Here is a 23,191-nt window from a genome sequence, read left to right as displayed (position 1 = left end):
CTGACGGTGCAGGATCAGATCAAGTTTCAGAGTTATTTTTTGGGTTAGTTATTTTGTGTGTTTTATTTCACACAGCCTGGCCAGCCCTCTAGCCTTCCACTCCCTCTCCCGTGCCCACAAATCTGCCCAGCACCCAGCCTGCCAGCCATTCTGTCACGTGAGGCGGACAAGGAAACTTCAGAGTGCAGCCTGATTTGTACAAAAGGTGAGTGTGTATAGGGTGGGAGCAGTGCTGCTTTCCCTCTCATAGAATGAGGCTGTTGGGAGTTGTGAACCCATATGTGGCTGGGGTGAAGAACGGCCCTTGTCATATTTATCATTGGGAGAAAAATATTCTATCTATGGTAAAGTGTGTGTTTTGGTTCTGTATTAGACTGTATGGTGGCCCTAGGCATAGTGTTACTCTTATGTACTGTCCATGGGAAACAAACTCTGCTTGTTAAAGTATTTTTTTTTTATTTGCTTTCTTGAAATGCTTGCTGTTTTACTTTTCTAATTTAAATGTATACTTAAATATATCCCAGTGACTTGCATCAACATAGAGTATTGTGGCTGCATGGAGATGTCCCCTCTCTCCTCGAAACTTTACTCTTGGCAAGTCCAGCTTCTGTATAGCTAATAAATAGCAGTTCACAGCTTGTTCACAGAGTATTTGTTTTTAGATGGGCCAGTGAACCCCATTTGAAAGCTACAAAGAGTCAGAAGAAGAAGGAAAAATAATTCAGAAACTATATAAAAAAAGAAAAAACAAAGGGCAGTTGAAAAGTTGCTTAGAAATCTCCATTCTAGAACACACTAAGGGGCAGATTTACCAAAGGTCGAAGTGAATTCGAGGGAATTTTCGAAGTAAAACATTTAGAAATTCGAAGTAATATTTTGGATGCTTCGACCATCGAATAGGATACTACGCAGGGCTGATCCTATCAAATGTGGGGCCCAATTGGGACCATGTTGGAGGGGCCCCTAGACAAAGTGTTGCTGGCTACTGACACACCAAGTATTTAGGAAAATAAGGGCATACAGGCACAAAATAGAAAGGAAAGGGGCAGACAAGTTAAGAGAGTGAGATGAAATAGGGGCACATAATAGGGGCACACAGGGTAAGAGAGAGAGGGAGGAAATAGGAGAGTGGTCTTGGCCAATTAGTTTGGGGCAGGCTGGGCCGATTCAGCTTGGGAGCAGGCTTGGTTGGATTGGGGGCAGGCAGGGCCTATCAAGGTTGGAGGAAAGCTTGGCATATGAGAGTTGGGGGCAGGCTAGACCTATGGAGTTGGGGGATAGGCTGGCTTATCAGAGTTGGGGGTGGGCTTGACCTATGGATTTGGGGATGGGCTGGACTCTCAAAGTTGGGGGCAGGCCAGGCAGCATCATGTGCTGAGGGAAATATTATCTGTGCTGCCCTGTGGTGCGGGGCCCCCAGAGGTGCGGGGCCCTATTGGGCCCAATTGGTCCAATAGGCCTAAGGCCGGCCCTGATACTACGACTTCGAATTTTCTTCGATTCGAAGTAAAAATCGTTTCAATATTCGACCATTCGATAATCGAAGTACTGTCTCTTTAAAAAAACTTCGACTTCAATACTTCAATACTTAATTAAACCTGCCGAAGTGCTATGTTAGCCTATGGGGACCTTCTACAACCATTTTCTAAGTCTTTACACATCGAATAAAAATCCTTCGATCGATCGCTGAAATCCTTTGAATCATTCGATTTGAAGGATTTAATCGTTCGATCAAACAATTTTTATTCGATCGCAGGATTGCCAAATTTGCTGAAAAAACTTCGAATTCGATATTCAAATTCGAAGTTTTTTAATTCGATGGTCGAATTTCGAAGTTTTTTGTACTTCGAAATTCGACCCTTGATAAATCCGGCCATAAAAGTTAAATTAGAGTGAACCACCCCTTTTGAAGAAGATATTCAGTGACGGACTGGCCCACCGGGATACCAGGAAAACTCCCGGTGGGCCCAGGTGTAAGTGGGCCTTATTGCTTCTAAGCATTTGGCCTATTTCATGGTCAGTCTCTATTTCTTTATAGTAAAAAAAGAAGCTTAATAATGGAAGAATAAAGTATATTAAGTAGATATAAAATATGAGTATAAAGAGGTTGAGTGAGGAGAGGAGGAATAATAGTTTGGAAAGTGGGGCCCTGGTCTTTGGTTTTCTGGTGGGCCCCTGGCATCCCAGTCTGACCCTGAAGATATTGCAGACTGCACTGGTTTCTGTCATTCTAAACGTTACATTGGTACAAAAACCAATGTAATGTTTGACTGCCAATTACCATATATATATATATATATATATATATATATATATATATATATATATATATATATATATATATATATATATATATATATATAATGAGCAAAAAATAGATTGAGCACACTTATCAATGAATGCAAAAAGAGAAAATTCTACTTGAGTAACCGTGTTGCTTAAGATACGGCACGTAAATGTTCTCATAATTTTACCTGTCCACTAACTGAATTTCAGTTGAATTTCAACATCTTTTATTAAATAGAAATCCCCAGAACACACCCATCACTTTTTTAATCTTTTGTGGTATCCTCCCTTCATTATTAGCAACATGTATGTTTGCACTGTGAAAAGTCAATTTGTTGTGCCAGGTTGTCACTATGGAAGTAATTGCAACAGGACTCCACATGCTGGAATACAGTGCCAATACATAGCACTTTTATTCTATTTGTTCTCAGAACAAAACTTTAGGGAGGCTGTGTATGGCAGTGTTTCCTCCTTTATTCATTCCAGAATGATGAATTTGGGTGTGTTTGAGCTTAGTGCTATTTCTATAAATTTACTCATAAGTGTGTTTTTGATCTTGAGTTTCATCTTGAAATGTTTCCAGTTTAGTTGATGGTATGCACAAGTATGGAGCCTTTATCCAGAATGCTCAGGACCTGGGGCTTTCTGGATAACAGATCTTTCCATAATTTGAATCTTCATAACTTAAGTCTACTATAAAATCATGCAAACATTATATAAACAAAATAGGATGGTTCTGCTTCCAATAAGGATAATTATATCTTAGTTTTGATCATGTACAAATTACTGTTTTATTATTACAGAGAAAAACAAAGTTATTTTTAAAAATCTGGATTATTTGGATAAAATGGAGTCTATGGCAGTTGGTTTATCTGTAATTTGGAGCCTTCTGGATAATGGGTTTCCGGATAACAGATCCCATACATGTATTTCATTATTCTGTACGGTTTTGCTATATAGACATATACCTGTTAAGCATGTGTCAGTATTAATAAAAAAATAATGCACATGCTAAGTGGGTGCAAAACTGACCTTTTTCCTAAATTCTTAAACAGCAAAAAGGGGCAAGTATTTAAAACGCTATTCAAGTATCATATCCTACAAAGAAAGCTTAGGATCCATTGCAATAAGTACGAGGATAGAAGGGTTGATAACCAGAAATGTAATTTCACCATTAAAGTAAGGCATATTCCTAATATTTTATCTTTTTGTAAAGTTTCAGGCAAGAATGGCAACAGCTATTGAATATGAGACTTTGTACACTGGACAGAAGATGCCACTAATTGGGTTAGGTACTTGGAAAAGTGCACTTGGCCAGGTAAGGCTTCAAATAGACAAAATACACATGTGCCTGTAAGTCTTGTGTAGCATGGAGAATCTTCAAAATTAAGACTTTGTGGTAATTTGTATCAGGCTATCTTGGATATAAATGGATGTATTCATAAAGGCAGCTGTTAGGAGTGAGACTTTTCTTCCCTTGTTAGGTGTGATGGTAATTGTCATTGCAGTACAATATCAACTTTCACAAATGTATACCTGTATACCTGTACCTGCGAAGGCACAGCCATGGAAACATATAGCAAATGATGCAAATATTCAGTTTACAAGAGGTTATATTGTGTGAAAAAATAGCCTTGCGCCTTTCGTGTTACAAACCAGTGAAGAAGAAAGGAATTATAAAAGTATATTCTGCAGCACATGTGAGGAGAGACCAGGTTAATTAGGAAGATACTTCGGATATGGAATAATAAGCCTTTGGATCAAACAACATCCCATTGTGATAACATTCATCTGTGTACATACATTTACATAATAATACTTAATTTGCTATTCCACCTGTATAAAACATGGAGGAGTACAACGTTTATACTTATGTGAATATAAAGAATCTGGTAAAGCTAAAGCTCCCCATAGACGCGACGATTCTTCTTGCCGAACGACCGATTTTAGGGAAGTCCGACCAATCCTTCGAAATTATCGTGCGGTTAGTGGGATTCGAATGATCGTACATCTTACGATTTTTCGGCCGACATCTGTCAGGAAATTGATCGGCCAGTTCAAAAAATCTTTGTCGGTCCCAGTGCAATCTATCTATGTTTGCAGGGACAAGCAGGCAGCTCCCCTTTGTTTTCCTGGCAAATTGGTCTTTTTAGTTGATGGTAAATTCGTACGATCGTACGATCGTTCTGAGAAGATCGTGGATCAGGATCTGATCTTTTAAAATCTCAACATCTATGGCCAGCTTAAGTTTATCAATTCACTCAGATTCTCAGACAGAATCAGGTTGGCGACCCATATGCTTACAGCTGCAAAAAAACTATATGAGCAGCCAACTGGAAAAAAACTTCCCTCAATACCAAAGGTGAAGTTGATGGAGGCCATCAAGGCACAAATGCAGGACAAAGTCAATGATCATAAGTTACTCTGGATCTCCTAGGTGGAGTTTGAGAGACAACAGCTAGGAATAATGTGAATTGCCTCATTATAGCACTAAAGAGCCCCTACTGTTTACCCGTTAAACCCTTTCTTCCCTATAGCTCGCTTTCCCACTTGATTTCCTCATTCCTTAGCTACACTAGTCCAAGATTTTCAGTACACACACCAGTAGCCGAAGTGGCTAGGAGATTATATTTTGATAGCAGTGGGGAAACTATTAATATGTACAACTTTAATATAATACTTTAATAGCTTAAAATGCCTACTGGTTGTACTCTACTGTTGTACATGCTTTTCTTCCATTCTGTATATTTCTATTTTGAAAAGCCAATAAACTTCGATTAATTCAAAAAAAATTGGGAGGGGGGGGATGGCAGTTGTTTTATGTTCCTCGCTTACTCGTGCAAGCATATTATATCTTTGGCACTTGTATCTGTGAAATTCCAAATTTGCTGAACAATCTTCTGTATACATTTATAGTATTAGTTACATCTAAAACCTGTGCATATCTTTTTGTGAACCTTGATTTTTTTTTTTTTTTTTTCTGTATAGGTCTATATAGATATAGGAACATAGTAATGATGATGAGGACTTTGGGCACATAAACACAAGGACATGAACAGATAACAAAAACAATGATACATGCTATTAAGTTGTCAGGTGGCGAGGCAGGCATGTAATTAATCTGCTGGCATCAAATGGCACATGACAATTCATGCAGTATATTGGGCTTCCCTTGTGTTTACTCAGTCCCTTGGAGATGTGCTTGTAGTCATTTTAATCATCTCAGCACAGAATCATCATCAGCCGGAAGATGAGCTTCCCAAAGCTCAAGCACATATTAGAAATTGGCTATATTTATTTTCTTATTGCACTCTTCTGGGATGTATATACACTACACTTGTGCTGCTGGTAGGCATGCGTACTATATACTCTAGGGAGGCATGTATTGCAGCTCCCCACTGTACTGAGTTTACAGTATACAGGTGTACAAAGCAAGAACACAGCTAAATAAAGATCAGATTATTTGAAGTACCTTATTTATGCTTGCAGAATACCCCGCATAGATTTTTGTAAATACATCAAAGGGAGATACTACTGCACCTGCAATACCTTTTTTAAATCATTATGAATGCCAGGCGAGAAATAACAATAAGCTTTATATGTATAATGCAAGGTCAGTCCTTTGAGATGATGTTATCATTCATTTGCAGTTGCATGTCCTCTGATTTGTTTGCATTTTACACATAAGCAAATCAACAGAGCTCAAAGCATGTTTTTTTTTAACAGGTGTTCTTTTTATTGAATTTTCAAAAAACGGGGGGGGGAATACAGAAAGGAAGGGAAGGGGGAACAGATACAAGAAAGCAGAAAATAAAATAATAATACAGCAGCAGTCATGACATCACAATCCGTCAAAGTACAGCAATATAAGGACCACACAGTTATGGCAAAGTTAACATATGTGTCTCCATCCAGACACCCCATATCCTACCAAATTTGTCGGGTTGCCCTCTAGCCTCGTAGGTCAACTTTATTAGAGGCAGCATCTTATTAACATAAGCAAACCAGATCGCTTTCTTGGGTGGAGCAGGGGCCATCCAATGCAGTACAAGTACCTTTTTAGCATAAAATAGCAATGTCCTCACCAGAACCCTGGTATTACTGGCCGGTATCATATCGTCTAACAGACCCAGGAGGCAAATTTCCGGTGATTTCAGAGGGGGTAACTGCAGCGTATCAACAATATAGCCTACCACCTTAGCCCAGTATCTAGCTATTATAGGGCACGTCCAGATCATATGCCAGAGAGAGCCATCACTATCCCCACACCTTTTACACAATGGAAGGGGTATTTTCCCCATTCGATGAAGTCTATTCGGGGTCAAGTAAATCCTCATTAAAAATTTGTACTGAATAAGTCTGTCCCTGGTGCTTATTAGGAATTGGTAGAGCCTATCCGTTACTTCCTCCCAGTGCTCTTCAGTTAAACTGGGGATATCAGCCTGCCACTGACTGAAAAGGGAGCGGAAAGGGGGGGACCTGGAGGATTGCAGACAGGCATAAAGCCTGGAAACCATTTTAACTGGGTCCTCCTTCCTCAGTTGGACCAAAAGGGAAGGATCCCCCAAGACCAACTCCCCAGACCCGAATTGTGCCCTAAACATATGCCTCAGCTGTAAATAACGGTACATAGGGAGGTCTGGAACGCCCATCTGATCCCTCAACGGAACCATATCCATGAATCTCCCATTACACACAATATCCCCCAGGTATTTGACATTATGCTGGGCCCAGAACCACATGGCCTCTGATGGAAGGAAGTGCTGGAGGTGTGAATTCCTCCAGAGAGGCAGCCGTGGAGACAGGATAGGGGATGGCATTTGAGTGTTCTCAGAGCAACTAACCAAGCCGCACGGGGGGCTACCATGCAAGGGGGCAGTGCAGGCGAGTCCCTTGGTTTCCTGAGGATGCAATTACGAAGGGCTTCTAGGGATCCCACTAGACGGGCCTGTAGAGGTACATTAGGATTACTCAAATCCTGCGTTAACCACCAGTTAATATAACTAAGCTGACTAGCAATATAATAGTCATGAAAACTAGGGAGATTCAATCCTCCATTCATTGACGTGGCCATCAACTTGAGTGACGAGATTCTAGGAGCTTTGTTACACCAGAGAAAGGGGGTAATCAGAGCCTGTATGGCCTTACAGGTTTGCTTGGGTATAACCGTTGGGGAGTTATGAAATAGATATAAGTACTTGGGTAGATAGACCATTTTCACAATATTGATCCTGCCCCAGAGTGTTAAAGGGAGATTACCCCAAGCCTGTAACACCGTGGCTAGCTGATGATTAATGGGAGAAATGTTCAAGGGCACAAATTGTTCTGGATCCAGATGAATGGTGATCCCCAAATATTTAAATGAATCAACCCACTTGAGGCGGGAGTCAGCCGCTAGCTGGGGGTCTAAACCCGGGTCCAGTGGAAAGATCACAGACTTAGTCCAATTGATACGGAGGCCGGCATAGATTGTAAATCGGGCAAAGATGTTTAACACTTCCGTTAGAGAGGGACCAGGGTCTGCCAAATAAATTAATACATCGTCCGCATATAGTGAGATTCTTTCCTCTATGCGGCCATACTTAAGACCAATGAGATTAGTGGAAATGCTAAATTGAGTGGCCAGTGGCTCTATCGCCAAAGCAAACAGGAGGGGCGACAGGGGGCAGCCCTGTCGCGTCCCCCTGCCCAGAGGAAAGGACGGAGTGACAAAGCCATTCACTAAGACCTGAGCCGTGGGATGACTGTAAAGCAACTTGATCCACTTAATAAATTGTTTACCAAAACCAAAGGACTCCAACACAGCCCACAAGTATGGCCATTCAATAGAATCAAATGCCTTTTCGGAATCTAAAGAAACTACCACTCTGGAGCCCAGGTTGTCATGAGGGACCTGCAAATTATAATAGAGCCGTCTTAAATTAACATCTGTGGACCTCTTGGGCATAAAACCGGTCTGGTCAGGCTCAATTAACTGAGTAATAACCTGTTGCAATCTGACCGCCAGCACCTTCGCCAGGATTTTGGCATCTACATTTATTAGAGAAATGGGACGGTATGAACCGCATTGCTCCGGATCTTTCCCTTCCTTATGGATCAAAACAATAAGCGCATTAGCAAAGGAGGGTGGGAGTTTACTGGCTTGGTTGGCCTGATTCAGAATTTCACAGAGTGTGGCCGGTGTTTTCTCCCCCAAGGTACGGTACCACTCCAAGGGTAGCCCATCTGGACCCGGGGCCTTGGCTGGAGTCATAGAGGCTATGGCTTCGCGGATTTCACCTGGTGTAATAGGACTGTCAAGTAACGCTACATGTGAAGGGTGTAAAGTAGGCAGGGGAATATCCAATAAAAATTCTGTTAGCTGGGCCTCAGTATAAGACACCCGGGAACAATATAGATTGGCAAAGTACTCAGCAAATACGTCTGCTACTTCACGTGGATCTGTTATCGGATGCCCGGTAGCAGACATTACCCTGTGAATGATTGTTTGTGGATTAGTAACTCTGGATAGATAGGCTAACAGTTTGCCCGACTTGTCACCTTGCTCAAACCCCCTCTGGGAAGCATATAGTAGCTTTTTCTGGGTAACAGCTGTCATTTTACATTGCAGTCTGGTGTGGGCCTGCATCAAGCCCTCATGTAGGTCAGGGGAGGGGGCCGCAACATACGCTAATTCCGCCGCCTCCAACTCCCAAGATGCCTGCTGAACCTCCCGTTTGGCCTCAGTCCTCACTCTACTAATGGATTGAATCAGGGCACCCCTCGAGACCGCCTTAAACGCATCCCATAGCATAGAAGGGGAGGCTGAGCCCTGGTTTTCATCCCAATAAGTTTCTGCCGTCTCGCAAACTTTCTCCGCCACCTCTTTGTGCGTGAGCCACAAGGGGCTGAGCCTCCACCTCCTATCCCCGGACCCTGCATAAGGTTGTATAGTGACAATTAAGGGAGAATGGTCGGAAAGGGACCTAGCACCATACTGAATGTGCCCAATTTTGTTAGCCATCTCAGAAGACATCAGGGCCATATCTATTCTCGAAAGAGTTTGGTGCGAGGCGGAGTGACAGGAGAAAACTTTAGTCCCAGGATGCCTGGCCCTCCAGACGTCCTGAAGCCCCATTGAGTCCGACCAGGCCTTCAATTTAGTTGGTTTAGTATCAGCTGAATTAAGCCTATCCAACACAGGGGTCATGCCGCTATTGAAATCACCCACCCAGCACTGAGGGACCAATGGAAGAGCCGCCACCCTCCGCATTACCGTATCCAGAAGTTCCGTTATGAAGGGAGGGGGTACATATAGATTGATCAATATAAATTCAAAGGAGTAGATAGTACAGTGCATGACAAGATATCTACCATAGTGGTCCACATGAATGTGATGAAGCAAAAAATGAAGGCCCTTCCTGACTAAAATGGAGACCCCTCTCGCATGAGTGGAAAAGGTAGCGTGGTACGCCTGAGCGACCCACGCCCTTTTCAGCGATAGGACTTTTTGGCCCGTTAAGTGGGTTTCCTGGAGGCATACAATCGCCGGGGACCATTGCTTCAATGCATTGAATAGGAGTGCCCTCTTAATTTTATCATTAAGGCCTCTGATATTCCATGAAACCAAAGTAACCTTAGCCATAGTCAAATAGAAGAATGCTACTGTATGTCAAGACCTCGCTGCTGCATGAGTAAGTAAGAGGGTGGGGCGAAAGGGGGAAAAAACCTGGGGAAGACCCACAACACCCTAGCCCGCCCTGCCCACCCTGGAAACTGGGGTGGGCCTCGACCCCTAACAAAACCTCAATAGCCAGCGCCAGGGACATGGCGACTATAGCATAAACACTATGTAGTTAAACAAAATACTCAACATAAGCACGGGCCCCCAGTCCTCCGGGTTTTGGTGAGTGTCCCCACAGAAAAACAGATGGTACCAATGAGAGACTGTCCAGTAAAGACATGAGTGGTGGTCAGTACATAGGAACACTGCTTGGCACACCACGGGAGGAGGGTATATACTCACGAACCCAAGGCCACAAGTCCGCATCTGAAGAGTGGACAGAAGCCCCCAAGGGTAGGTACACCCCAAGGGGTGAGCAGGATGCAGGAGGGCCTTATCGCCGTTCCAGCCAGTCCATGGCCTCCTGTGGCGTCACAAAAAATCTGGTGTTGTTGCCGTCCACCACTCGCAGCTTGGCTGGGAAAATCGTAGAATAGAGAATGCCTTTATCCCTGAGCCTCTTCCGGACCTCTGCATATTTGGCTCTTTGCCGCTGGACTTCCATAGTATAATCCGGATAGATCATAATCTTGGCATCTCCGACGTGGAGGTCCTCTTTAGTGCGCATCAGCCGCAAGATGGCGTCGCGATCCCTGTAATTAAGGATCTTGGCAATCATGGTGCGCGGGGGAGCCCCCGGGGGCGGTTGCCGCGATGGAATACGATGGGCCCGCTCAACCAGGAACATCTGAGATAGTTGAGCAGCCCCCAGGTGGTCCCTGAGGAGGTTTTCCAGGTACAGTTCAGGAGTGGCTCCCTCCTGTTTCTCGGGTATGCCGACAACGCGTATATTATTGCGTCGCTGCCTCCCCTCGAGGTCGTCGGCCCGCGTCTTACATAGCTGCAGCTGGTTCTGGAGATCTGCAATTGCGCGTGGGACCTCTCTGGTAACGTCCTCTAGGTCCGAAATCCGGCGCTCTGACTCCGCTGTGCGCTCCCTCAAATTTTGGAGATCTTGGCGGAGCAGCGCCAAGTCAATCTTCACCTCCTCCACCCTAGTATCAATCTTTACCTCCACTGCTGTCCGAGTATCCCGAATCGCCTGCAGGACCTCCTGGAGTGTCGGTTCTGGTCGCTCAGGAGGCTCAGGTCCGGCCGGATCAGGAGGGGGTGGAGGTGGCGGGTCAGTCCTACACAAGCGGGCGCCATCTTGGTTCTGATGCCGCACATATTTATCCAGCTTGCTGGTCGTTGCTTCGGCTGACTTCTTAACGCCTCCCATCTAGTGGCATCAGGGGGCACTCGGGCACCCACAGGGAAAATTTTGTAGCCCGTGGGGGCACAGGATCAGCTGTGACGGAGCAACTGCACCGGAGCTCTGAGCAGACGCGTCTCTCTACATCGGCAGTTAGGCCACGCCCCGCCTCAAAGCATATTTTTAGTTAGACATGAAAGTTCAATAAGTACAAATATATTTTAATTGATCACCCCCTTCAAATTTGTCTTTTATTTCTATGAAAATAATTTTCCTATTGGCCCATGTGTTGACTAATATTAGTTAATTAAAGGGAAAAGTAAAGTATAATAAAATTATTATAGAAATACTTTATTCTACTATATATATTGAACTTACTTTACCAAACCAGAAGTTCAGTAGCCCTATAATATTAATGACACTTTACATTCTTTGTGTGTTCTGGTCTACTATCGAAAAGCCAGTGCTACAGGATTCAATATTAATCAGTTTGGATGCAGAATTCAGTGGTTTCTATGCTTCCATGTAATGTGAACCTGTATGAATTAGTAAGTAGCCTAAAATAGTACATTTTATATTGCATAAATGTATTCTGTAAGTTGGTTCCTAAATAAACTCAGATAACTGACAGCAGCACAAAGCATGTGCTGTGAATCAGCATAAAAGATAAGGAACTCCAGGAGGAATAGGTCATCGGAGGCTAGGTCTTTACTGCTAAAGGGGTTGTAGTGGCTTTGTGCACGTAGAAAAGCACACAGCAGAAGGTGTAGCATTTCTAGCTTACTTTGTAGAGCTTTAATGCTCCTGTAAAGTTTTTTTTTGAGGCCAGACAGCTTTCAAAACACTTTACAGGGTCAGTGTATGTCTGTGGCCAGAGGAGAGTCTGCTGAAAAACTAGATTGTTGCTAAGGAAACACTGAGTTTACAGCTTCCTTTGCTGACAAGTCAATGGAAAAGGTTGGCCAGACTGAAGAATCCCTGCCTGCAGTGGCAGAATGTTCCAGGATCTCACCTGAGACAACATCTCTCTTCCCTGCTCCCAGATGGCCTGATATTGTACTTTATTTGTTGTATGTATACTGCTCCTAACTGATACAGGTACAACCATGCAGGTCTATGTAATTACAGTTGTGATCAGAATAATAGCAGTCCAACATCACTAACCTGATCAATCACTGTTTTTGGTAGAAATTATATTTGCATTGCAAATAATTTAGTAGTAGAAAACCAACAGACCCAACAGTCATGCATGCTGCTAAATTCTGTTTAATTGAATCATTAATTGAGGCTTATTCAAAATAATAACAGCTTGTTCCAATTTAAAAATCATAATAAATAATAATAAGAATTATAATAGCTTGTTCAAATTTAATAGCAGTGTGGAGTTCAATTAATGAGGTTGTTCATTCTGTTAAAAAAATTTAAGACAGAAGGCTATTGTTATGCATGCTGGTTATAGTGCATTTGTCTCTGAAAATATTAGGAAAATGGTTCGTTCAGACATTGTTCAGAAGAACTGCATACTTTGATTATAAAGTTAATTGGAGAGTGGAAACATATAAAGAAGTGCAGAAAATGATAGGCTGCTCAGCTAAAATGATCTCAAATGCTTTAATATGGAAACCAAAATCTGAAAGACGGAAAATGGAAAACTGTCATTCAAATGGAGAGAAGAATAGCCAAAATGGCAAAGCCAATGATCAGCTCCAGGAAGATCAAAGATACCTTTGAGTACTGTTACGATTAGAAGACATCTATGTGAAGCCAAGCTATCAGCAAGAAGCCCTGCAAGTTCCCATTGTTAAAAAAAAGACACGTGCTGAAGAAGTTACAATTTGTCAAAGAACACATTGACTGGCCTAAAGAGAAATAGCGCAACATTTTGTGGACTGATGAAAGCAAAATTGTTCTTTATGGGCCTAGGGGCCACAGACAGTTCGTTAGACGACCCCAAACACTGAATTCAAGCCACAATACACTGTGAAGACAGTGAAGCATGGTGGGGTAAGTATCATGACATGGGGATGTTTCTCATGCTATGGTGTTGGACCTATTTATCGCATACCAGGGATGATAGATCAGTTTCAATACATCAATACTTGAAGAGGTCATGTTTCCTTGTGCTGAAGAGGAAATGCCCTTGAAATAGATGATTCAACAAGACAATGAACCCAAACACCCAGTAAATAAGCGACATTTAGGTTCCAGACCAACAAGATTGACGTTATGGAGTGGCCAGCCAAATCCTCTTTAAGGATGTTTTCCTTTATTAATTGATGTTGCCACACCACAGTATGTAAAAGAATGTTTTTAAATTCCAGTCGTTGCATAACTATATTCGGTGGATGCAGCTATTATTTTGTAAAAACTGAGGTGTGGAAGTTTTTCTTTCTCTGTACTGTACTATTAAAAGTCCAATTACACAATCAATTAAGCTCATTTGGAAAAGCTCTTTTGTAAACTTTAGTTTAGATTACAATAAATATATTTCTCTTAATGAACAGTATTTGATTACTGGGAAGATTCAGGGCCGTTGTCAGGATGACATTTTTAACTATATGTGCATCACTAAATGCAGAGACAGACGAGAAGATTAGGAGGAGATTAGTTGCCCGGCAACAAATCGCCTTTTCTTCGGGCGACTAATTTCCCTGAACTGCCTCCTCACCGACTAGAATCTAAATGGCCGGCAGGATTGCACTCGGAGCGATTAATCTTCCCGAAGTTGCCCGAAGTTTACTCGTGAGGCTACTTCGGAAAACGAAGAGCTCCGAGTGCCATCTCGCTGGTTATTTATATTCTAGCCAACGGGAAGGCTTTTTGGGAGATTAGTTGCCCGAAGAAGAGGCGACTAAATCTCCCAGTGTGTCTCTGCCGTAATAGACAATAAAGTTATTCACCATCATTAATCTTAAAGGGGAAGGAAATCCTAAAAATGTATAGTACTAAAAATGCCATGTTTTATATACTGAACTTATTGCACCTGCCAAAAGTTTCAGTTTCTCAATTGCAGCAATGATCCAGGACTTCAAACTTGTCACAGGGGGTCACCATCTTGGAAAGTGTCTGTGACACTCACATGCTCAGTGGGCTCTGAGCAGCTATTGAGAAGCTAAGCTTAGAGGTCGTCACTAATTATCCAGCAGAAAATGAGGTTGGTCTGTAATATAAGATGATGCTACAGGGCTGATTATTAAATTCTGATGCTAATTGCACTGGTTTCTGTGTTGCCATGTAATAATTATGAGTATTAATTATAAATCAGCCTTATATTGTGACATTTCTATTCTATGTGTACTGTATATTGTGAGGTCCCTAAGCTGAGTAACTGACAGCAGCACAGAGCATGTGTAGTGAATCAGTAGAAAAGAAGATGGGGAGCTACTGGGGCATCTTTGGAGACACAGATCTTTACTTAAAGGACTGTGGTTGCCTGGGGTTGGTACAGACGCCCAAAACATAACATACAACATTTCTAGCTTACTTATTTAGTTAGTTAAACTTTCCTTGTCCTTTAATACATCTGTACTATGTAGGATAATAATAGAAACATATCAAATCTTACTATCTTTCCAGGTAAAAGATGCAGTAAAATATGCCCTGGGTGTTGGCTACCGTCACATTGATTGTGCTTATGTTTATGGGAATGAAACTGAAGTGGGAGAAGCCATCAAAGAAAGTGTTGGATCTGATAAGGTAAACATTGAGTTGACTTAGGCTAGGGTCAAACAATGTAAACCAAAGCGGAGTCTCCCCATGCCTTTTAACTTTTAAACTTCAGACAGAATTAGTGAAATGCAAAATGTGTGTTTCAGTGCTGAAATCCGCAGTGCCTGCCTGCATCCGAGAGGAATGCTTCCGGGTGCAGGCAGAGCAGGAGCGGAAGAACAGCATGTCAGCAGATAGGCCGAGATCTGCCATTGTCAGGCCCTAGCCTTACAGCAGGTGTCCCCAACCTTTTTCACCAATGAGCAACATTCAGCTGTAAAAAGAGTTGGGGAGCAATACGAGCATGAAAAATGTTCCTGGGTGGTGCCAAATAAGGGCTGTGATTGGCTATTGGTAGCCCCTATGTTTAATGGATTTGTCGTAATGCAGCCAAAGTGTGTTGTTGTAAACAACTGTCAAAAAATTGTAAAAATATTGTGGGTACAACTAATTCTCAAAAAAGTCATACATAAGACACAAATATAGCTGTGTTCACTTATTTAATGTAATTAAATTCTCGGCCTGCTTTCGGGTGACCTTGTTAAACTCTTTATGACAGATTATGCGAGTAACTGATTGTGCTCACCTCTATGCCAGGAAAAATATTGGCATGCATTGGATGGGATCAAACCCCCCCCCACCATGGAAACAACTGGTAAAAGAAAAGGGACATAGATAATCTTAAAGGGGAAGGAAATCCTAAAAATGTATAGTACTAAAAATGCCATGTTTTATATACTGAACTTATTGCACCTGCCAAAAGTTTCAGTTTCTCAATTGCAGCAATGCTCCAGGACTTCAAACTTGTCACAGGGGGTCACCATCTTGGAAAGTGTCTGTGACACTCACATGCTCAGTGGGCTCTGAGCAGCTATTGAGAAGCTAAGCTTAGAGGTCGTCACTAATTATCACTAATTAAATTCAGTTGATTTCTTGGTTGGAAGAAGGATTTGGCAAGACTCCTTGATAACTAAGCATTTCTATTTGTCAGTAACATTTGCTTTAACCTACAATATGTATTCTACGTTTTTTACAACTTTTAAAAAATTTTCAAAGTTTACGTTAAAAAAACTCCTTTTTTATTGATTAACGATAGCATCAGTTTCAATGATAATATCCCTCTGTAATATGCTTTCTACTGATATTTTATTTTTGTACATTATTCATACAATAATTTATATAGTTCATATATTTCCTTTTTAAGGCTTTAAAGAGAGAAGAAATATTTGTTACCTCCAAGCTTTGGAATAATAAACATCATCCAGATGATGTAGAATGTGCATTAAGAAAAACACTGCAAGATCTTCAACTGGACTATCTGGACCTGTACCTAATGCACTGGCCATATGCTTTCAAGTATAAAACAAAACATATGTTTCTTAATATTTTAGGCAAACATCCTGTTCAGTGCAAGCCCTATTCTGTATACAAATGTTGAAAAAGGACTATGCTATGCCAGAGGTTAAAGGGGTTCACCCTTAAGGTAAATTTTATTATGTTATAGAAATGGCCAATTCTAAGCAACTTTTCAATTGTTTTTCATTATTCATTTTTTTATAGTTTTAGAGTTATTTGCCTTTCTCTTCTGACTCTTTGCAGCTTTCAAATGGGCGTCGCTGACTCCCTTCTAAAAACAATTGCTCTGTAAGGCTACAAATGTATTTTTATTGTTACTTTTTATTACTGACCCTTCAGGCCTCTCCTATTCATATTCCTGTCTCTTTTTCAAATCAATGCATGGTTGCTAGGGTAATTTGGACCCTAGTTACTAGATTGGTTAACATGCAAATTGTAGAGCTGCTGAATAAAAAGCTAAATTACTGAAAAACCACAAATAATAAAAAATAAAAACTAATTGCAAATTGTCTCAGAATATCCCTCTCTACATCATACTAAAAGTTATCTCAAAGGTGAACAACCCCTTTAAGCAAATTCTGCTTTGAACAGCAATTGTTTTTACAAATAACTTTAAACATATGAAATGCCATATGTCTAATTCAAGCAGTTAACCTTAAAATGTAATTAGGCAAAACGGTTGATTTTTCAAAACAAATGATTAGTCCACTGAGAAGCTCTGTATTTAAAAAAAACCCTGCCTTTCCCCAGCTACATTCCATAAATAAGTAATGATAATAATACCTGAGGTTCAAACAGTGGGATGTTACCAATTGTTATGCTCTGGACACACAATATAACGTTAAACTTTCAGGACAATAGTATGCCCTAAGCCCTTCCTCAAGTGATAACCTTTTTACAAATAAATGCAGTGACACCTAGTGGAACAGACCCATAGTGTGTACAAAATCCAGCTTTCCCTTGCTGCAGCCTGTTACAAGGAGCAACTTATAATACAGAGGGCTTCTCAGTGTACTGCTCGCTTGTTTTGACCTTTGTACTAATAGGAACTAAACTGTGACTATATTAAGGAGCAAATTTATCAAAATAAGAGATTTATTAATATAGGATTTTTGGAAGCTTATTTATCGAATGGTGAATTCCAATTTTTTAACTGATAAAAATCCTTTAAAAACCCCATAGAATTAATAGAACGTGGGTGAGTTTTTATTTATTTTAAAATCTGAACTCACATTTTGATAAATCTGCCCCTAGGTTTTCACTTTTGCCAGTAAGTAGAAACATACATATTTTCTCATTAAACCAGGAAGGAAAAGTATCTTCAGCAAGAGTCCTGTTAATTAAACTAATGTTGATTAAGGGCTTTTAAGGGTTCATTCAGGCTACAGTTTCCAGGCTGGCTACAGTCATGCCAGTTATCATTATTGTTGGCTTTAATAGAAAGTGGTTTAGAGAAAGCCCTGTTAACTTTAATGAAAGACAGGGCCAGAAATAGGCTGGGCAGAAGAAGCAGCTGCTTGTGGTGCAATAGTTTCGGGAGACGCAATTCTAGAAAATTATCCATTACATGGATCCTGACATTATTTTAATGTTTTACTTATTATTTCTAAAATACACTAAATTACACTGTTTACATTGCAAATAATTCACTCTACCAACCCAAATTTTATTCTTGAACCGGCAAATTGATTTTTTTTTGGCTGTAATATTTGTGTTGAGGTGGCCACCTCAGTGTATTGTGCCTGATTCTGAGCTTTGAGAAGGAGCCAGCTCTTTAGGATGGAACTGCTTTGAGACAGCTATTATTCTCCCCTTCTCATTGTATTTAACCACTACCAAAGTTGTGCTGTGTTTTTCCAGCTTGGGTGCTATTCTCACTAGGTGATCAATGGAGCACTTTTAGCAATGCAAACAAATCACATGGTTTGAATGCACCTGGGAAATGGACATCATGTCTAACCCTGTGCCAAATTTAAAAATTAAATATAAAAAAAACCTTTTTGTTTTTTTTGAAAAATGGAGTCTGTCCAAGTTTCTATAAGGGCCATTAGGAGCAAGAGCATGTGAGCAAGTGGCAGGACAAATGTGGTCTAGAAACTTTGAGCAGAAGGGTTGGTGTTGTGGCAGGTGACCAAGGTTGGTGACAAGGAAAAGCGGAGCCAAGAGGTACTTGCCTTGGCCAACCAATTATTGAAGATGAAGCTTAGCTTGGACTATAACATTTAAATTAGATTACAAGATGTTGTAGCAGAAAAAGAGTAAACCTATCTCCAATCTAATGTTTCTTCCCCATCTTTATTGCATCTTGTTAATTGCCCTTGCTAATATTATTTATAGATTTGTTCCCAATTTTCATGAAATTTTGTTTTTTTTCATAGCACATGACTTAAATTTTTTGGAAAAAAAAGTAAAATTTGGTTAAAATGTCCTTTGATGATTTTTAGGAGAGGAGATCAGATATTTCCACAGAATACAGATGGATCATTGCAGTATGACCTTACTGATTACAAAGACACCTGGAAGGCTATGGAGAAGTTGGTGGAGAAGGGATTGACCAAAGCTATTGGTCTATCCAACTTTAACAAAAGACAAACGGACGATATCCTTAGTATTGCTACTGTTAAGCCAGCAGCGTTACAGGTTCACAGACATATATATTTATATATACTTTAGATATCTCATTTTTTGGAATATAGAGTAAAGTTATCCTTTCCTTTCAGGTTGAGTGCCATCCCTACCTTGCACAGAATGAGCTAATCTCCTATTGTCATGCACACGGGCTTGTAGTAACAGGCTACAGCCCACTGGGAAGCCCAGATCGGAGTTGGAGGAAACCAGAAGATCCAGTTCTGTTAGAAGAACCTGGTGTTATTGCAATGGCAAAAAAATATAATAAATCTGAAGCACAGATTCTTCTCAGGTATGAGAAAGTTTCATAACATTTGATATGATCCATTGTTTAACAACCTAATATTCACAATAAATACAAAGAATTGTTAGCACAGTAATAATTGTAGGAGGATAGCTATAATTATATATAATTAATTATGGGCACATCTCCTTGTTTTAAATACATTCTAATATAATTTACCAGGTGGCAAGTTCAGCGAAGAGTTGTCACTATTCCTAAAAGTGTCACACCTGTCCGTATTCTACAGAACCTTCAGGTAAGTGACAACAAACTGCACATTTTTCCAGAGGTTTGAATTTGCATATTCCTTTGCAATTTCATGCCAGAAATGCACAGCATGTGTTAAAGTCTCTCTATTTCCTAAAACAGGGCACTAATCAGGCTATTTATACATTAACCAGTTTTCTTCTGTTGATGTACAACATAAAACTGACCTACATTTCTCTAGATTTAGAGTTGACCATTGGAAGGTATGGTAGGCTCAAATCCTGGAGACGGGTCCCTCAATTTTGGGGATTTACATTAGGAGATGGCATCACATCAATCGGTTTCATAATGGTGTTTTCAGGGTTGTATTAGAATGCTGTGGGAAGTGTAACTAAAGGTGGCCATGCACAGGCAGATTTAAGATAATGATTCAGCCCCCTTCAAAAATCCGTTCAACGGAGAGTAGGTTGATGTGGTCTTCATCTGACTCACTTTATGATCCCATCACTGGCTCTAGGGCTTATGACTAGATCATTTTAATTTGGCCCAGCATGTATTTGGCCAAATCGGGCCAGGATCCACTTGTTTGGCAACCTCTTAAATTTTTTTTTTCCTCTAGGTCTCTAGGTTTCCAAAGCCAGGTCTCCACCTCCTAGACCAAAGACACAAAATGTATAGTTACATATAAAGTAGCTTAGTTTCTAATTATTTGAGACCATTGCTGTAGGGTAGGCCATTTAAAATATGCAACATAGTTCATATTCTAACTTCTTGAGTCTTTCTTTTCTCTAGGTTTTTGATTTTTGTTTAAGTGAAGAAGAGATGCAGCTAATCGGTGCACTTAATAGAAACTGGAGATATATTATCCCTCTGATAACGGTAAATTAGTGTCTGCTCTTAGTATTTTATCATTTTATAAATACTGAAGGTATACATTAGACTATCCTTCCTTAACCTACTCTTGCCATTTTTAATATTTTTTACATACAGTTACATATACATATACAGACAGAGCATTTCATCAAAATGGATTCACAGTTATAATCTGATAGTGATGAAAGACAGTAGGGGGAGGACACTGCTTGTGAGAGCTTACCTTTAGCATGTGTATGAACAAAGAGGGCTTACGTTATAGGCTTGGGTGTAAAAGTGGCATTTAAGTGACCGTTTGAAGGCCTGGAGGCCCTAAGGGTAATGGAATGTGGCAGAGCATTCCAGAGAATTAGTGCAACACATAAAATGTCCTGAAGTAATGAGTGAGGAAGAGTGGAAGTGGTCATGTGCAGACCAGAGGTTACACTTGTGTTTACATTTTTCATTACAGTTGTTATATATAGTGGTGCGGACCTAGTGAGCGAGAACAAGAAATTTAAACTGAATCCTGTATACAATAGGTAGCTAGTGCAGGGACTGGCAAAGAGGGGCATCACTTGTGGAGAGGGAGGAGAGGTGTTTGAGTCTGTTTAATGTTTAAATGTGTTTAGTAGTCTGAAGGAACAAGGTTTTAAATCATGGAAAGACCCCTTGTCCGGAAAAACTTCAGAAAACTCCAAATAATAGGTCCCAGCCATGTATTTCTTTCATGCTTTCTATGTCACACAGTTTCAGTCTTGTATATATGACCAAACCATTTTTAGCAGCCTGTGTATTGGCAGCTTTACCCCAAAGACTTAAATCATACCTGATAGTTCTATAGCTGAAGCAAGCAGATAGAGACACAGTTGCTTGGCTTACAGATAGTGAGGGTACAATGTAAGTAATTCCGCTATTGTGCTATAAAGCTTTTTTAATCTGTATTTTTAATAGATGTAAAAAAAAACATAGTGCCAGCCTGTGTTTCCAGTCAGCTTTTTGACCTGTGCTGCTCACATATTTACATGGCAATGCATGGCAAAGAATCACAACAACACCTACTGGAAAGTCTCTGATATTTTAAATAATAATGAAACGTCAATGTCATGTCGGCTTTGGCTTTGATGTCTCATGAATAGTGGATTTTTTTATCTTTACAGACATGTAGGTACTCCTTTATGTTCTCTAACCAACTACAGTAACAAAATATCTTTATTTTTCACAGGTGAATGGAAAATCTGTTCCCAGGGATGCTGGCCACCCCTTGTATCCATTTAACGATCCATACTAAAACAGTATCTGTTTGGAGCTTGCATGGGAGTTAAAGTTTTTCAACAGCTGGTTTTCCTTTTGTTAGCCATCGCAGCTTTATTCATTGTGCATTCCTATTTTTTCTTGAAATGACATTTATGTACAGTCTGCTTTTTGTTGTACCTGCTGTTTGTCTATTCTTTGTTCTGATTCAGCCAAAACGGCACCAAATAGAAACATTTCAGATCAGTACTGTCGTCAGTGAAAATAAATAGATTGCTTTTCTTGAAGAATCTTGTTTTCATGACAGCATGGTTATTTTGTGTTGTGTGTGTGGTGTATTTATGTCATATATACAGCCTTTTAATTTTTATATTCATTTATTTATTGTACTGACCCTCCTCATACATACTGTTATTTTATTTATGTCACAGTGTGGGATGATCTAATTATTCCTATTTAAAAGGATGATGTGAACAATGCACAATGGGCACCTACAAAATATGATGGACAGGCTTAACCCCTAACAGGGGTACATAAAGATCAGTGCTGCTTTGACTAGGTCAGAAGAGGATGAATCAGCAACTGAAAACTCCCTGTGTATAACCATCTTAAAATTGCTCTGATTCAATGTCTGATTAGTACAGGTATGGGACCTGTTATCCGGAATGATCCGGACCTGGGGTTTTCCGCATAACAGACCTTTCTGTAATGTGGATTTTCATAGACCTTAAGTCTACTAGAAAATCATATAAACATTGAATAAAGTAGGCTGTTTTTTCTGCCATTAAGGGCTAATTATATCTTAGCTGGGATCCGGTGCTGGCCTCGGGGCGCCACTTCCTGAAATCCGGCGCTGGGAGACAGCCTTTCTGTTTTTCAGAGATTTCTGGTTGACAGGTTTCTGGATAATGGATTCCATACCGATAATCGGTCCCAGCATGTGATAGAGATTGTCTATCTATGTCTAACGTGTTTTCCAGCCCTCTCTTTAAAAGTACACATCCATTTAATCCATATATTACAGTAGGGTCCCAAAAGAGAATGACATAACTGGAAAAGGCCCAGGTGCACCACCCTGAGTGGGGCCCCATACAACAACATTTTATAGGCCCTGTCCACTCCAGATCCCTCCCACCCCACTGATGCCAGGGCCCCACTAATGCCAGGGCCCCCTACAAGTTAAAAAAAAATTATTGGTACCAGGGCCCCCTACACAATAAAAAAAATTGATGTTAGGGCCCCCTACAAGTTAAAAGAAATGGTGTCAGGCCCCCTAAGAGTTAAAAAAACATTGGTACAAGGGCCCCTTACACATTAAAAAAAAATGATGTTAGGGCCCCCTACAAGTTAAAAAAAATTGGTGCCAGGGCCCCCTAAGAGTTAAAAAAAAAAAATTGGCATTCAGGACCAGGGGATACCTATAGGGTTAATTGGTGGTCAGGGATTAAAAAAAAGAACATTGGTGTTCTTACCCTTTAAAGTTCCTCCTCAGCAAGCAGTCTTCTTTCTTTTCAGTTGCAACTTTTTTTAATTCTTTTCCATAACAGTTTCTTTGTTCTTTTCCATCGTGGCTTCTTCATTCCTTTCCATCTGGGTTTTTTGCTCTTTTCCGTTGCGAATCAGAAATAATGACAGTCACCCCTGTGCGCACTGATGGTGG

At 40.6% G+C, this 23,191-nt stretch overlaps 1 protein-coding gene across 2 annotated transcripts; it reads left to right on the top strand.

Moving 5' to 3' along the window:
* akr1a1.S (aldo-keto reductase family 1, member A1 (aldehyde reductase) S homeolog) lies at window positions 1-21,821 on the top strand. 2 transcript variants are annotated; one of them, XM_018260831.2, is made up of 9 exons: window positions 1-205; window positions 3,503-3,604; window positions 14,820-14,939; window positions 16,156-16,307; window positions 18,752-18,947; window positions 19,028-19,227; window positions 19,402-19,474; window positions 20,218-20,304; window positions 21,503-21,821. In XM_018260831.2, the coding sequence occupies exons 2-9, from the start codon at window positions 3,515-3,517 to the stop codon at window positions 21,566-21,568; spliced, it is 984 nt and encodes a 327-aa protein (XP_018116320.1). In that variant the 5' UTR covers window positions 1-205; window positions 3,503-3,514; the 3' UTR covers window positions 21,569-21,821. The 2 variants fall into 2 exon arrangements, with proteins under 2 accessions (XP_018116320.1, XP_041417375.1); XM_041561441.1 differs by lacking the exons at window positions 1-205; window positions 3,503-3,604; window positions 14,820-14,939; window positions 16,156-16,307 and adding an exon at window positions 16,314-16,434.
* The last annotated feature ends 1,370 nt before the right edge of the window (window positions 21,822-23,191 follow it).

The sequence above is a fragment of the Xenopus laevis genome, chromosome 4S (assembly GCF_017654675.1).
Source record: "Xenopus laevis strain J_2021 chromosome 4S, Xenopus_laevis_v10.1, whole genome shotgun sequence".
Classification (NCBI taxonomy): Eukaryota; Metazoa; Chordata; class Amphibia; order Anura; family Pipidae; genus Xenopus; species Xenopus laevis.
Note: the sequence above shows the minus strand (reverse complement) of the source record. Positions and strands in the feature narration are given on the sequence as shown.